Raw genomic sequence first — 17,448 nt, 5'->3', positions numbered from 1 at the left:
ATTCCCCTAAAACTTCTATGGGAAAAAAAATGGAGGCCCCCTCAAATGTAAAATAAGACCCATGTAGCCTCTGACATAAGAATGAAGACATCTGGGGCATAGTCACAATATTATTTATTCTCATAATTAGTAAAAGTGTCATTGGCATTTTAGCAATTATGTCATAGAACTGATGGTTTATCAGCTGGAATGACAGGTGAAAAATTACATAGTTCATATTTTACTAGTAAGCAGCATTATTTAAACTTTAGGAAAAAGATGATATATAATGTGGAGAATAACTCAGTGCGGGGGTGGAGAATAATGAGAACTACTCTCTGCTTATTGAATAATACTGTTAAACAAGTGATACAGAAAGATGATTTTTGTAATTTTTAAAAACTAAAATGAGTAGCAAGCAGGAGAGTTAGCTCAGTGTCTAACTCAGAGTAAGTGTCTAAAAATTTTTTGTTATTAATGAGAAATAAAACAAAAGAACCTCTAAGTGTTTTTCTTTCTTGGGTTAATTTAAAAATGTATATATGATAACATGATAGTGACATATTCTCTCCCCCTGAAATCTCTGGGCCATGTGCCTAAGCCCATTTTTTTCCTCTGAGTCTACACCATTTGGTTGCATCTATTGAGTGTATCTTTGTATTTGAATATGTGTCCTTGTGAATACATGCATGAAAATTTTAGCACTCATTCAGAAGGTGCACACACAGATATTTTTGTCTTGCTTTTAAAATGCTTAAAGACCAAATGGAAAATGAGGCATATCTCTCCTATAAAAACACCAATTGAATTTACACTTGGGGGAATGTATTTTAGAATGACATCACAAATATGTAAATAAAATTTAAAAATGAATACTTTTAAGGAACAAGGAATCCCAAGACAGAAAATGACGAGAATCAATTAGTATGGACACAATCTTAAGGCAAAACTTCTAGCTGTATGCAAAGTATGTCACTCTAGAGGCCAATATTCACTAAGCTGCTGAAGATGTTTATTAAATTTGCAAAGTTCTGGAGACTGCAATTACAAAACTAATAATACTATAGGCTAAAATATGTTGGATCATTTTATGTAGAAATATATGAAAGATTTTAATGACATGATTTACTGCTAAAACTGGAAGTAACATTCCAAAAATAGAAAGTACTTACTTTACAATTATATGTAATAGGCATGATAATCCTTAACATCAAAGAAAAGGAATGTCATCTTCCTCCTTTTCAGATGATGGGCCAATCTTACCTATGAGGAGAATGTGTTGGCTACAGCGGACAATTTAAGATTCAGAAGCTACAGTCATTCTGCCTCCCCTCCCCTTACCCCATTAAGACTATGTGCTGTTCTATGGCAGCTGCTTTTGCCATTTACGTTAAAAGCAGATGGAGAAAAATGCGAAGAACTGTCAGTTTTATTGCCATGTATAATCAGCATCTGGGCTGTATGTTACAGACACGATCAATCCAAAGACATATTTTACTGGGTATTATAAAAACTTTTTGTGTTTCTAAGGCAGTCCCCAAATTACAGATAGTGCTATATTTTAATCCTGTTGATCACAGAGATTGCAGCCAGTTCTATTTTTTCAGCTTCAGTGTGAACGATGTATGTGTGTATGTGTTTCATATACAGTTACTGAGTTATCTGCAAAATTATACTGCTAATTTGTTTAAGAGCATGATTCAGGACCATATATATTTATTTCACACTAGGAATAAAATAATGTGTGAGATTTATATATACATTTATGTAATTATTTATATAATGTATGTGTGGGGGGGTGTGGGTGTATGTGGAGAGGTGTGAGGTTACAGTAGTCCCCTCTCTTCCATACTTTTGCTCCCCATGGTTTCGATTACCCATGGTCAACCACAGTCTGAAAATATTAACGTATTTTGAGAGAGAGCGACCACATTCACATAACTTTTATTATAGTATATTGTATGAATTGTATTTTATTATTATCGTTAATCTCTTTAATTAAACTTGATCATAGGCATGTATGTATAGAAAAATAAACACTGTATACAGGGTTCAGTACAATCTGCAGTTTCAGACATTCAGGGCGTCTTGGAATGTATCCCTGTGGGTAAGGGGAAACTATAGTATATGCTGTAAACTTTTAATTCTTTAATATATTGTGCTGCATATTATATTTTTGATTGCATATATATACATATTTTTATTATTTCACTCTTTTTGTAAAACAAAGAAAATACCATATATTTTTTTCTACATCTCATGTAATTTTTAGAAAACATTTATGGTAAGTTCTATTCTCCCCATTTTTCAGGAAGAGAAACTGAGACACAGAGAAAGAAAATAGCTTTTATAAGGTCCAGAGAGCTAATCAGCTGCAGATCCAGGATTTAGTCCATGTCTATATAAGTGCAAAACTCATACTTTTAATCGCTAAATGACACACCTTGAAAAATTCTATGTATGTCTATAAAGTGTAGACATCTCTCTTGAGGACTATTGAAGATTTGGCATGTGGATGTTATTTTATATAGTTTGTCAAAATAACACAATTTTAAAACATTGAAAATAATGTCTAAGAATTGAATGCTAGAGAGCTGAAAGTGTCATTTAAAGTGCTAATACTGTTTAACGTCTTGTAAATGTCTTTAAACCTATTTTTTAATTGCCCCATCATCATACACACTGCATGTTGTATACTCTACTGATGTAAGATCTGCTCACTGATAACCATTAGTGTATTTGATGTGTTACAGAGCCCATCAGTCCACAAGTGGCAGAATTAGACTTCATTGGACTAAAAGATAGCTGCACATAATTGACATGTTCTAAGAGTCTTGTGTATTAAAGCAGAGGGATATTTCATGATTTTTTGTTTTCTATAATTTTTGAAATAGACACCAGAAAGTGTTATATATTGTTTGTAGTTCATTCTTTAGGAACTTTAAAGGCATGAAGACATGTATAATGAGGTAGCAGTAATTAGTGAGCAAGAGAAAAAATTGTAGAAGTGGAAACAGGATGGGAAGAAGTCTTTTATTGTATAAACATATTTTTGAGTTATTTTTATTGGTGCAGTTAGAAAACTGTCTTCATCTTCTCATATATTGAGCATGTAACTAAAATTTCCTTCTACATTTGAAAGAGTAGTAACAGCCATTGCTTTGGTTCCATGTATGTATGTATGTATGTAAACACACAAACATGTACAGTGATAAGATGTTATGCAATCATTTCCATAAATTATGTGGAGAAAAAGGTGTTGGCTCCTTTTACATGGAAAAGTCTTTCTTGTAGTATGTGATTTACAGTACTTTCCTCCCCTAATCACTTTCTAAATCTATTTTTACTTTGAAACTCATGATACTGAATTTTCTCTGAAGGACTGGCATTTGAAAATCTCTTAATTATGGTGGATTTTATCCATGGCATGAAAATATATCTTAGCCATTATACTATCTATTTTTGTAATCCTGGAATGTTTTTAATTAGGTTCTTTATGGAACAATGGATTCAGATTTGCACTTTATAAAATTCAGCAGCTTCTATGCTATTAAAGCACAGATTGCAGGACAGCAATGCTAGAAAATGGAAATTTTATTTGCCCTTTCTTTTTACCTCAACCTGAAAACTTTAGTATTTCACTTCTTTATTTTTTATGATCTAAGTATGTTTTCTTCTTTTTGTAGGACAAAGGACATCATTTGAGATGTGTGTTGGCTTTAGTTTATCAAATATATTCTAAAGTTATTACAATGAAAAGGACAAACTCTTTATTCTAAAATTTGCAATAAGTACAAATTAGTTTATTGTTTGTCCACTAAAGAAGAGACAACAGGCATTTTGTAATATATTACAATTTATTGTTTGACATCTGTCCATGGTAGAATATTTTCCTGCTTGAGAATCTGTCCCTCTGAATGAAGGATGCAATTATGTTTTGCCTTAATGAACTGCTGAAACAGTGCAATAAAAACCAATTCGCTGCGGAGTCAGTGTAAATAACAACGTAAACTGTGTATCAAATATCTTTTTTGGAACAAGATTGAAAATAGATTAATGAATAAAAGTAAACAAATCCATGGTACATGTCATTGTACAACTTTCTGTTGTACATGTAAATGCAATAGTTTGCAAAGTGAAGATCAAGTCCTCGGTACACTGCAATAACAGATGATTCACGCAGCATCACTCAAATGTGTCCAAAGTATTATTTTTGCATATAAAAATTTAATGCCAATTTATCATGATTCCTCTTTGTTTTATAACTTTTTTGAGTATGCATTTTCAAAAAACAAAGGCCTTATTTATTATATAATTTGGAGATTTTTTGCCTTCAATCAGTGAAATTAGTTGTAGATTAATTACAGAAATTATCATAACATATATTTGTGTGTCATTAGAAAAATTAGTGATCATTATGAGTATTCTAGTTTGAGACTTTAAAATAATAAATGAATTTTAAAATTTCCAAGGAATATCTTCAGTTATATCAAATTATAGAATTAGTTTGGCCACATTTGTGAGCTCAGGTTATTGACATTTCAGAAGTCTCTATGCTGAATATAGCATTAAAAAAAGACTTATATTGGAGAAATTTGTTTTGAAATCTAACTGCAAAATGAGATTATTTATCAATAAAACTTTCACAAATGTATGAACATCTCTGCTTTTTGATTATCATTGAATTCCAGTCATATAGCATAATATTTTGGACAGAGTAGACATTAAGTATTTATAGGGTGAATGAACTAATTAATGATTATTGGTTTCTTTAGATTATTTTCAAGAACCTGAAATCATGTCTATGAAAAGTAGTATATGAACTAGCTTTGCATTACTATTAAAAGAAATCTACTAGTCACTAAGAATTATTATTTTTTTCTCATCATAGCACTATGTTATTGTGAGCAAATCTTTAACACATTGAAATAATATTTAATTGGCCAGGATATGAAGTCTTCTAACCAATCATTATTATTCCATCTGTAGCTCGTTTTCTCTGTATATTTATTGATTACATTTTAAGCTTAAAATTCTACTATAAGAATGAATAAAGGCCAAAAAGAATTTCTCTTAATTGTCAATCAAAACATTCTAATCAATAAAGTAACAGGCAAATGATTTACATGTCCTTTACTCTGTTTAGAGCTTTTGAAAAAAAACTCCCTTTCTTACGACCTAGATAAATAATACAGATGACAAACTCATATTTCCATCATACAGTTTATTTACTGTCTTCTGGAGGAAATCCGCCCATTAGGAGCCAAGAACCCAGTGAGCAGGGATATGTGAAAACGAATAGAATACAGTGAAATAAGAACAGAGGAGTTAAGATGGTGTCCTTGGGTATATAGGAAAAGGCGCAACTCATTATACCTAAGAAAATAAGGAAAGGATTTAAAAGGAGGCCATGTTTTCACTGTCTTAAAATAACTAAGCATTATTAATATCAATACTAGTATAAAAGTATCACTAACATACATGTCCAATAATAAGAAAGAATTGAGGAAATAGGATACGTTTCGACAATGGAATATTATGAAGGCATTAAAAGTAATGTCTTCCAAAATGTTTAATGATATAGCAATACATGTGTGATATGATGTTGGATGTAAAGACAATATACGCAATTCTATTTGCAGTAATACCTCAGTTACATAAAATACGCTCAAAATTCTGTATGCAGTAATACCTCAATTATATAAAATAAATATGCAAGCAACAAAACGCTAAAGTAAAACTCACTGATCTGAGTGGTGCATTATAGATTTAGTTTTTAACCATATTTTTTACATTTTCCAAGTACAGTAAGCACCAAGGAGATAGAGTGTCTCATCAAAGTGAAAAAAGATTGTTAGTAATATCAAATGTTACAGTGAGTTCAAGAGCAATGAAAACTGAGGAAACCCGTTGAATGGTGAGATAAAGAGGTCAGAGAATGAACCCTGATGCTGTTGAAGAAAAACCGTAGCACTGTGAGAAGGGCTTTGAAATCAGAAAAGACCAAAATTTTGGCAATTTGATTTAATGTCCTAGGGATCATTTGTTTGTTTGATTTTATTTTCATTAAATGTTGTGTGTGTGTGTGTGCGTGTGTGTGTATGTGTTAAAGTATTACCAACATTCAATAAAAATGAATTAATGTATAGGACACATATATGGTCAGTATGTTTTCATATTTTTTCATATTTAAATATATACACACGTATACATACACACATATATATATTTATATAATATATATATATATATATGCATATATTTTTTCAAATCCAGGCAGGAAAGTGGAACTCATGCTAGGTGAGCTTTATTTTCCTGTTGAAAATGAACTCTATTTTTCTGTTGAAAAACAGAGGGATTTAATATAGAGAATGGACTAAACAATTGCAGGAAGATAACAGGGAAAAAACTGCTAGCACCCCAGGGCTATAAAGACAGAAGAAGCTGGTATTTTACAAAATTAGAAGGTGGCACCAGCAGAAAGGTAAATTAGGAAGGAGACGAGATCACTTCTGTAGACATCCCCTGAGACAGAGAAAGGAAGAAATACCCCAGCTTCTCCTCCCCGCCAACCCTTCACCACCCTACCAGTGTCTGTCACTGGCAAATCTCACAGCAGCCTGTTGGCAAGTGAGCCTGGGATATATGGTTCACTGGAGTCAGCTCTCTGGGACACAGAGCAGAACAGAGGTGAAGGGGATGGGAAATGATCATAACGATGTTTCTTTGGAGAGAAAGGAGGCTGAGAAGCAACATTTTTTGGATAGACTAAAACATCTACCAAAGACTTCATGAAATCTACTTATTTGTGCGTTGATTCATAACTAGGTGGGTAAAATCTTGTCTTTCTCTGTTAGCAGGACCATAGAGTAGATGATATCAGAGTTATTTTCAACTCTGTGATTTTAGTATACCATAAAAATACTTCAGTTGTGCTCAAATGCACTTCGCTGCAGTGGTTTCTATGTGAAATATTCACAAAATGAATCCACAGAGCCTAGACTGTCTTACTGAAAGTATCTGTAGCATATATGGATTTATAATTTAACATTTTGCCTCATAAGAAGCTTCAAAATTAATTTTGTGAGTAGAAAATTATTTTTTAACCTATAATACGCTTTCTGTAGAGGAAATAAAAGTTTTATAAAATTTAATATTCAACAGTAATTTTCTTTGTGGAAGAGTTATGATTGTATCTAAAATATGTAATAGATTTATTCAGTATTTCTACCTATTTCTCTAATTTATATTAAGGTAATTAAAATGTACTCCTAAGTTAGTTTCTTAAAGGTATTATTTCTTTTGTACAAAGTCCAGACTTAAATATTGATGGATATGTAGTACTTAAAAATCTGAATATTTTAATTATTTTTGTAATTGCCTTGTTTTTAATCCCAATTTGCTTCACATTTAGGGACAGAAAAATTAAATTTAGTGCTTATTTTTCAGGGAAAAAAATATATCAGTCATGAAGAACATCAATTTTACTTCTTGACATCAGTCCTGAGCTTGAATTAAACATGTCTGAAGGTTCATGTCTCCATTTAAAAGTTGAATTTTTTTTCATTGCAGACGTTTGGAACAGAACACAATCAAAGTCATCCCTCCTGGAGCTTTCTCACCATATAAAAAGCTTAGAAGAATGTGAGTGAACAATATTCTACAATATATGTAATTTTAAAAATTAGACAGGTCATGAGACCATGCAAAGAAACCTAAGTATGAATATATCAGTGTTTGACAGCTTAAATATTAAGTGATGTGACTGATTACTAGCTCTGTAATAGTATTTTAATCTTAATATCTAAACTATGTAATTTTTAAAGGTCTCTGTAATTTAGCATATTGATTCACACAAATGTGAATGTTTATGGTCAATATATTTTGCAAATATATTCAGGTGTTCTATTGTCAAAAATAAGACATGGCATCTTATATGGGAAAATAGACAATGGTTATTTTTTAAAGTATGATTTCTTTTTTAAATTTCGGATCCTTCAGATGTTAAGTGTTGCACATTTTGTACATGTATTGATGAATACAAAACCAACATTTAAAAGCCATACATAGCTATTTCCACAGTAAATCTCACTGACATTCGATTGAATGTAACCTAACCCTATTTGTAATCTTAGCGACCTGAGCAATAATCAGATCTCTGAACTTGCACCAGATGCTTTCCAAGGACTACGCTCTCTGAATTCACTGTAAGTATTCACCGGGTCACTGAAGGAAAACAGAAACCACAGCAAAGAGTGGCTACCTTTTTTAACTGGGGTTTAAAAATACTCTTAGGTTTTTATTGTGAATAATGAATTATTAATAATGTTAATTATTAATCATTACTGGATCCCATTATTTTTATGGAAGACTGCTACCCGTCACTAAAATTCACCAGTTTTTAGGGGTGTATATTTTATGGTTTGATCATTTTGCTGTTAGGAGAGCAAGAGTTAGATCCCCTTTTTGACCATTTTTTTATTTCTAAAAGAAATAAATATTTATTTTGGAAAGCATATAGGTAGTATCTGGGAACAATATCAGTCTCCTTTGAAATGCTAGGCAGTCTTGCTGAGAACACTTGAAGATGACCACTGAGAGGAAACCTCCACTCTTTTTCATCACCTGAATGCTATCCTAAAAGAATAAGCTTTTAATCTCTCAAAGAACAAAGATTTTAAAATATGACAGCTTTTTAATGTCAAGAGAACCTTCAGAAAGATAACTATGTAAATTAAAGAAGTTTAAATGTATAGAGGCTGTTATTAATATTACTTCACACTTGTAAAAATATCTTCAAAAGTCCACCAAGTAACCTTTAGATCAGATTTTAAAATTCAAAAGTGGAAGCCGGCACATTTTTATTTTTTAAGAGCTGATACTCAGAGAAAGGTTCTTATTGGTGTTAATTCCTGCTGAAATCTTTCAGATTTCAGAGGTCGGGGTAGCCAGTGAGAATGCCGAGATACACATGTGCGAGACCCAGATAAACCCCTGGAGTTTGTGGAACAACTTGCTGGCACTCTTTCCAAGGGGAGAACTAGATCGAAGTGCTCATCTGGGCACAAGAGTGTTCAGATTGCTATGTTAGTCTGTTTAAAAAAAAAAAAAAAAAAACTACAATTTTATTTTTAAAAAGGAAAATGGAAAACTGTTGCTTAAGTGGTAGTATCCGCTTGGGTTCACTTTTGCTTGTTTATGTCTTAAAGGGTTTTGACTAGAAGAAGCACAAGATTAAAGGAGCAGTTGTTGGCAGAAAATATAGAGTGTAGTCATGTATTGCTCTCAGGCTGTACTGTCAGGTTCTAAAATAACTAGGTTCAGTGTAAAACTCAGATCACCCAGTCAGATTGTCCATAAAGTACTGTTAGCACCCTTCTGAACAGTAATGCTATCCAGAATAAACATTGACAACCTCCCCATCATACGGAAGGACAAAAGGCAAATCAGCATATCAGTTCCTGATTCTCCACAACTTTGGTCCTCAAAGATAACCATTATATGTCAACAAGAAGAGAAATCAGTGGGAAATTCTTATTTATATCGGCTTGCTTGCAGAGTTTGATAGTAAGCTCTTGCCTTAATAGTGTTAATTGACACTTCTGTGGTTGTAAGAATTAAAAGAAAATATATAAAGATATTTAAAAGTAAATTATAAATAGAACAGCTTATTATAATTTGTTACTTCTCTCAATAAATTACATTATGTTTGTTGATAAGTAGGTTCCTGTAATTAATGATTATAAAGTATGTAATCTAATAAAGAATAAAATAGTGTGTTGTCACTCCTTTTGCTATTTGCTAACACATGTAAAATAACATGATTGCTACATTGAAATCTAAGGCCTTGTGATGAGAGCACTCACACACCCAGTTGTCTTAGAAGGCCATAGAAAAGCTTTATCTTTACTTGAGGATAAAGTAAACTGCAGTTAAGTGAGGGAGTTAAGTCACTGGGGTTTTTCCAGTTCAAAATGTAACAATATGTGGAAGATTACAAACTGTTTGCCAAAAGTGGAATACCTGCATAATACTGTAAAATAGATAAACTGGAAGAGAATCAAATAACTGAGTTATTTTAGAGAAAGCCCACATGTTAAAACACATATCATTTTCCTCGTCATGTTCACAGTTTGAGTTCACTTTCCAAAGATTAAGTTATTTTCCCCTCCTTAAAATATGTAACTACACATATTTGCAATAGCTCTCTTCTTCATTGATCCACAGTTAATATGTTCAAAAGAAATGTATTGGGCCCAATTATGTACCAGGCCGTAGTAGAGGGTCTAGAGATACAGAGTGACCAGAATACAAAAATCCCTGCCTCATGGAGGAGACCAATGATAAACTGGCAAATGTATAGTATACATAAAATTTACCTATATTTATAGTATTACATCTATCTGTAGATGAAAATGCTATGAATAAAAATAAAGACAGAACAAGGGATAAGGAATTCTGTGGTTGGGGGGAAGCTAAAACCTTGAATAGGATGATCAACAAAGACTTGAAGAGTGAACTGTGTAGATAGTGCAGATATATAGAGGAAAGGCATTTGAGACAGAGGGAACAGTTAAATACTAAGGACCTTTAGCAGGAGTATGTTAGACGTTTCAAGAATTAGCAAAAAATATCACTGCGACTGGAGAGTAGTGGGTGCTTGAAACTGAAGTAATGAAGAGAATGCAATTGTAACTACAGGTCTGGGACACTATAATTAGGGTGAGGGAGGAAAGCCAGTGGAAGCTAGATTTCCAGAAAAGAATTGTGCTGGAGATCATGATAGTGACCAGGAGTTAAAACCTTCCAGAAGGGAGCAGAGTACTTGGGAGTATGTAGTTTACTACAAAAACCATGCAAGTACAAGGCAACACCTCTCTTTATTTAAATAAAAATTTTACTTACAAGTTTCACTTACACCTGATATTTTAATACCATGCCTTTCTAGAACTGTACTCAAGAATATAGACAGATTAATTTAATCACTGCATTTGCTAAATACATGAAAATATTTGAAGGTGATATGATGCCAAGCACCTCTATTACATTCTACTTAAAAAATAAAAATTTCAGCCAGGCGTGGTGGCTCACGCCTGTAATCCCAGCACTTTGGGAGGCCTACGCAGGCAGATCACTTGAAGTCAGGAGTTCAAAACCAGCCTGGCCAAAATGGTGAAACCCCATCTCTACTGAAAATACAAAAATTAGCCAAACGTGGTGGTGCATGCCTGTAATCCCAGCTATTTGGGAGGTTGAGGCACAAGAATTGCTTGAACCCAGGAGGCGGAGGTTGTAGTGAGCCGAGATTGCACCACTGCACTCCAGCCTGGGTGACAAACTGAGTCTCTGTCTCAAATAAATAAATAAATAAAAATTTCAAGTTATTTAATCACCAAAATTGCATCTCTTAGAGACAAGTGGACTTGATTTACCTAATGTTTTTTATGTCCTCTCCTACTAAGAAATCCTATAACTTTTAATTAACATTATCATTTATTTTTATTATGTATTATGTAAAATTATAATGTTATATTAATATATTGTTACATAGTATAATATGCAATATATTAACAAAACAAAAACCAAACATTCATCATGTCATTTTATCTTCAGGGATTTTAAAATTTCTTTCAATGTGACATCAACAAGATTTTTATAATATTTAGTAATAATGTCCTAAGAATTCATCATACTAGTGTTTTTAGCATTGTCTGTAAACAGTTTTTATTGTTTTCTGCTTATTACTTGGAAACTTCCTTCTATAGTAACAAAACGTTGTATCAATGTAGCATACTGCTAAGCATATCACCTTTAGGAGACTAGGTGGCTATGTTCAAATCCTGGCTCTATTACTTAATAGAGGCTGAGCTAGTTACTAAATTCCCTGGTATTACTTCTTCCATCTCTAAAATGAGGATAAAGTTGCTTCCCTGCCAGCTTTGTTATAGAGTAAACATCAAGAGATAATAGGTATGGCCATGGCAAATTCATCTCTTGATACAAAGCAATTTGTATGTTTCTGGATCTCAATTATTTCCGAGAATCTTTCTTTATGCCCAAGGTCCTCAATGTATGATTTTTCTCTTTTCCCATTTTCTTCATTAGCCCTTTGTAAACTATTTTAATTCATTTACTCTAATTTCCTTATTTCTTCAACTAGCTCCCAAATTCCACAGGGGTCTACAGTGGAAGACTTGAACGCTGTACTTAGATTTCCGGCAACCCTTTCCTAAACTGCTGTTAACTCTCCTGCCCAGTATCTTGCATTTTACTACAGGTTTTCAATGAAAATTAAAAGGTAGCACCTCTGTTTTGTCCTCTGCTTTATCTTTACTGAACTCTTCTAAAAATCACTTCAAGTTATAACTTTCAAATGTATACATTTAAAAAATTTTATAAGTATAATTTCCCTGACATTTTTTTGAATAATAAAGTCTCTGCCCATGACACCTTTTTCATGATGGTCATCTTATAAGTTGCTATTTTGGACATTTTTTTCTCTTCAGTAGGAGTTGTCTTCTGCCAGCTTTCTTTTTTGAGACAGAGGGTCACACTCTCCCCCAGGCTGGAGTGCAGTGGCGCAATCTCAGCTCACTGCAACCTCTGCCTCTCAGGTTCAACCGATTCTCCTGTCTCAGCCTCCCGAGTAGCTGGGATTGCAGGCGCCTGCCACCACACCCAGCTAATTTTTTGTGTTTTTAGTAGAGACAGGGTTTCACTGTGTTGACCAGGCTAGTCTCGAACTCCTGACTTAGTGATCCGGCCGCCTCGGCCTCTCAAAGTGTTGGGACTATAGGCATGAGCCACTGTGCCTGGCCTCTGCCGGCTTTCAACAAGAGCAGGAGAGCTCAAACACTGGTCACCAGCTATTGCTGCCTCTTACTGTCCTCATGCTGAAACTCACAAGGGCTAAACTGTGTTTAACATTCTTGGCCTTCCTTATACAGCAGGTGCAAGAGCTGCCTTAAAATTTCCCTATTGTTCCAAAAGACTAGCCAAAAAACCTCTATCAGAGTATTTGTATGTTGTACACATATAATAGTACATATGTATATACTGTCTATGTGGTATGCTGAACATAAGTCATGTATAAACTGTAGAGAAGATACTCAATTAGTCATTCTTGGTATTTGGGTGATATTATCCACATCCCTCATATATTGATTTTCTTTTCAGCTGATTCCACTTTTGTCTTTCAATTTCTTTTAAAAATTTCTTTTCCTCCAACAGTGTAGGACAAATTCTCACTGGCCTTCTCTTAGTTTATATCTTTATGTGATGATATTTCTTTCCCTCATTTTTATAGATTTTGGCCCTATTTCCTGGGCTGTCATCCAACTTCTCTATCCTGGTCTTTGGAATTTTTGTATTTTAACTTACTTTCCTTGCTGTCATTTTGATCTCTTTGCTATGTAAAATACTGTACCCAGCCCTAGTCCTGCTAAACCTTTTTGGAGAAATGTCATTCCCATCACATTGAGTATTTCTTTATTATTCTTATGGTTAATACTCCATACAGCAATAATACCTATACGGATAGATTTCCTGCATCCTAGTGTAATTTTCTCCTTTTTTGCTGTTTACCCACTTTGTCTCATTACAATAGCATTTGTTACTTTTTAACATGGTCTTAAGGAAAACAATGATTTATTGGAAAAAATAATTCCACAATATAAATACGATGCATCTCCTAGCTTGTTCTCCTATTCATGCTATTTGGGCCAACCTTCAAAGCAAAAGTCTCAAGTGAACAACCTACTAAATTGTCCACCCCTTGATCCTCATGCAGGTTCTCCACAATTTATACACATCTTTGTTCCTTTCTAAATTGCAGTGGATTCACAATATCAGACTCTTTGACTATTCAAAATTACTCTTTTAGATTTCCCTTTGAAGCCATATCTTCTTTATCTCAGTCGTATCAGTGCCTGAGACATGGGCAGATGATGGGCATTCAAAAATGACAATTGAATTGAACACCAAACTTAGAATCTGGCAAAGTTACTGGCGTGTAGTAAGTGCACAATCTCTATTGCTGAGTGAATGAATTGAATGTTATTGAATTGAACATCCCAAATTGGTGCCATCTTAATCTACTCATTTGTGTTTTCTAATGCCCTCTCTTCTGTTAATCTTGACCTCAAAATATATATTTATTCATGCTTTACCTTTTCTGATTCCCTGTCTACCTCGTTCTGGACAATATAGAATCCTCTCTTTTGTTCTTTGATTTTTAAAATGGTTTCTTTTCTAATTGATTGACTTTTCTAAAGAAATCTACGTTTTCTACAAACAAAATTTCATGTTCTGTTTTATAGTTATGTCATGGAATCTAAAGAGACAAATGGAATATCTCCTTACACTATAATAGCACCCAGCTTTATTTATTCCTTTGAGGATTTTCTTCGCATTTTATAATATACCTTACCTCTCTGTGACATTTTGAAAAAGGAACAGCTTTTCTCTCACATATTCATTTCTCTTGTATTGTTATTTTCTTCCTTTTCAAAAAGAGATTATATACTGCTGCCAAACATATCAATTATTTAGATTCTCATTTCAGCTTTTTCTTTATGTGTTATGGCAGCCATTTGTTTATTTCCCAAAAGAATATCTCTCTGATCTTTGAAAATAATACATGCTTATTTTAGAGATATATTAAAATACACAAAAATATGTAGATGTAAATTCAAATCACCTCTGGATGGCAAATCATCTGCCATCTAAATATGTTTCCCTTTTATTTTGTGCATATATGTATATATTTTTTAAACAAAATTAACATAATACTTTAACATGCTTCTTTTTTACTTAATGTTGTATGTATCATGAGGACTTTTATGTCACTATGTACTCTTCTATTCTTGATTCTACACTTAGCATTTTTCTTTGTTATATATGGTGTGCTCTCATTACATATGAACTGTGTATTTTTGTGAGTAGAAAAACAACTTAAAAGGAAACATTTCTATGAAATGGCAATGCAAGTGGAAATTACGTATATACATATGTTCTTTATTTTTTTGTTTTCCAAATGTCCTACAGTAAACATATATGTGATCTGCAATCAGGCAAAAGACATTTGTAAATGAAGTTTGTTTACTCAGCTGTAACTTTTATGATGTATTGATTGCCTACTAACTTCCTCTATGCCTGAGTAAATATGTATTAGATGAATTTGTTATGCAGGTTTAGTGTCTAATTTTTTTCATTTAAAACATTTTTTTCAGTGTCCTTTATGGAAATAAAATCACAGAACTCCCCAAAAGTTTATTTGAAGGACTGTTTTCTTTACAGCTCCTGTAAGTATTTGATTGTTTTCGATCTCTCCAGCCTAATAATATATATTAGCCGGTTTGTTATCTCATATTTTTATGGAGGCTTTGGAAAAATTTGACTCAAAATGATACAGTTTAACAAAATAGAAAAGATTAGTCCAGTCAAGCTAACATTCTTGATTATTTACTTGAAGACACTACTTTTTGGAATAGTCCCCAAACCATTTTCTCTGCACTATCATGAATGTATGCATTCTGGCTGCTGTATCATTTAAAGCTTCTACAATCCCTGTCCTTGTGAAACATCTCTGTTTTAACTAAACCAGTAGTTGGAACCAAGAAAGATATGGTGATATACTCAACAACCTTTGTCCAAAGAATCTGCAGGAGCCACAGTGCTGCAATAACTTCCTCAAACACAGATGGTGTGCGGTGAGCTGTAACACACAGTAGTCCTCAGACTAACCTTTAGAGAGAGAATTACCTGTAAATCAAAGACCACTCTGATTAGACAATAGATACTGCTCATTTGTCTCAAAAGAAGTATTTACCATACATATTTGCAAAAAGCAGATTTAACACCATGTGTTTTAATGCATGCCCATGTGAAAAGTAAAGTTGGAAAAAAATGCAAATATTAAAACTTGGTAGTTAATCATCAAATTCTATTCATATCATCAAACAGAGGACCTCATTTGGGGCACACACTGGCCTAGATGCTTTAGATACAAAGATAATTGTGTTATAATTTTTTTCTTAGTAAATCTCCCTTAACATTCTTATGTATACAATGTTATTTTCCCTCTGGAGTATATTTATTTCTTGGCATTTATTTGGTAACTATTCCTAATCCCACAGTCTTCATATATATATACACATATATATTATATATATTATATGTAATATATGTTATATAATTATATATAATATTTAATATATAATATAATTATATATAATATTTAATATATATTATATAATATATATATAATTCCTGAATTGATAAACTTATGTTCTTAATTACATCCTATTATCCATGTCTTAAACTTTTTCACCATTATGCAGAAATGTATTTTACATTCCACCCCAGCATGCACACAAACAAACGAAACAAAATGTTAACGAAACAATAATGAACCTTATTATGTGTAGTGCTCTCCTTTCTGTTCACCCCGCCCCAATTCTCTCTTTATTTTCTCAATGCTACATAACCCAGTAAATTTATTTTACAATAGACCAACGAGTCATGACAAACACTGATTTTGTTAACTTAATGACTTTATTTGGGTTTCAAATTTTTCTAAGCTTCGCATTTCCGTTATTAAATATTGTCACTAATTTGATACAGTTATGCTATTCACAGTCCAGATGTCTGTATGCATTGTAGATATAGCTTGATGCTGTAACCAAGTATTGCATACTTGTGACTCACCTCTCTGCCATTCTTCCACGTTTCCCTAGAATTACTCTCTGTGCCAGTTATTCACAATCACTCTTACTATCACTGCCCTATCTAGTACCAATACATAAAATGTCACCTTCTTTTTTTTCCATGCACACTTATTGGTGGCTGATGTAACACACATGCTAATAAAATATGGAGATCTATATAGATAAACCTTCTAAAGCCATCTTTATAAAGTTTCATTTCTACACTAAGGCTCATTCTTAAGCCTGCCAGAGGGAAAGAATGACATGATTATCTCTTTACAGCTGACTGAGAACCTGGTAAAGTTAAGTGTCTTTGTTTTGGTTGGTCAGATATTAGAGAGAAGAGGCAGGGAAATGAAAGAAAGAAAACGGATTGTTGTTTAATATTTATTTACTATTCCCTGGGCCACGCTGAGTTAAAGTGAGTACAAACTGCATAGATGCAAGATGATGCAAAACGACATCTTTCAGTTTCTTCAGGCTCCACACAATCTCATTGTCCTTGTTTGCTCTCTAACTGCTTTATTCAATTAGATTATTAATTAAAGAAAGGGTCAGCATTACTCTCCTCCCAGGGAGGAGAGGTATGGAGTTAAGCAGCCCCTGTCACCCACCATTTCTTGAAGGCTTTTAAGAAGGTATTACATATATCAGAGGGAAGATGAAAACTTCAGCTCCTGATGGGGAATCAAAGAGCACAGCCAATTGAATCACCGTGAGAAAGTCATCACTTTGCATGTTGCTGATGTAGCACCTTTAAAAA

General features: G+C 33.1%; 1 protein-coding gene across 2 annotated transcripts in view; it reads left to right on the top strand.

Annotated features, from left to right (window-relative positions):
* Positions 1–17,448, top strand: part of SLIT2 (slit guidance ligand 2) — a 375,009-nt gene that overhangs the window by 258,027 nt on the left and 99,534 nt on the right. For both annotated transcript variants that reach the window (XM_030922577.1, XM_030922571.1), the window contains exons 10-12: positions 7,552–7,623; positions 8,115–8,186; positions 15,210–15,281. In XM_030922577.1, the coding sequence (XP_030778437.1) occupies positions 7,552–7,623; positions 8,115–8,186; positions 15,210–15,281 (216 nt within the window). The remainder of the gene's footprint in view (positions 1–7,551; positions 7,624–8,114; positions 8,187–15,209; positions 15,282–17,448) is intronic.

This window comes from Rhinopithecus roxellana, chromosome 2, assembly GCF_007565055.1.
Source record: "Rhinopithecus roxellana isolate Shanxi Qingling chromosome 2, ASM756505v1, whole genome shotgun sequence".
Taxonomy (NCBI): domain Eukaryota; kingdom Metazoa; phylum Chordata; class Mammalia; order Primates; family Cercopithecidae; genus Rhinopithecus; species Rhinopithecus roxellana.
The sequence above is the reverse complement of the archived record's forward strand: the minus strand, read 5'-3'. Positions and strand labels throughout refer to the sequence as shown.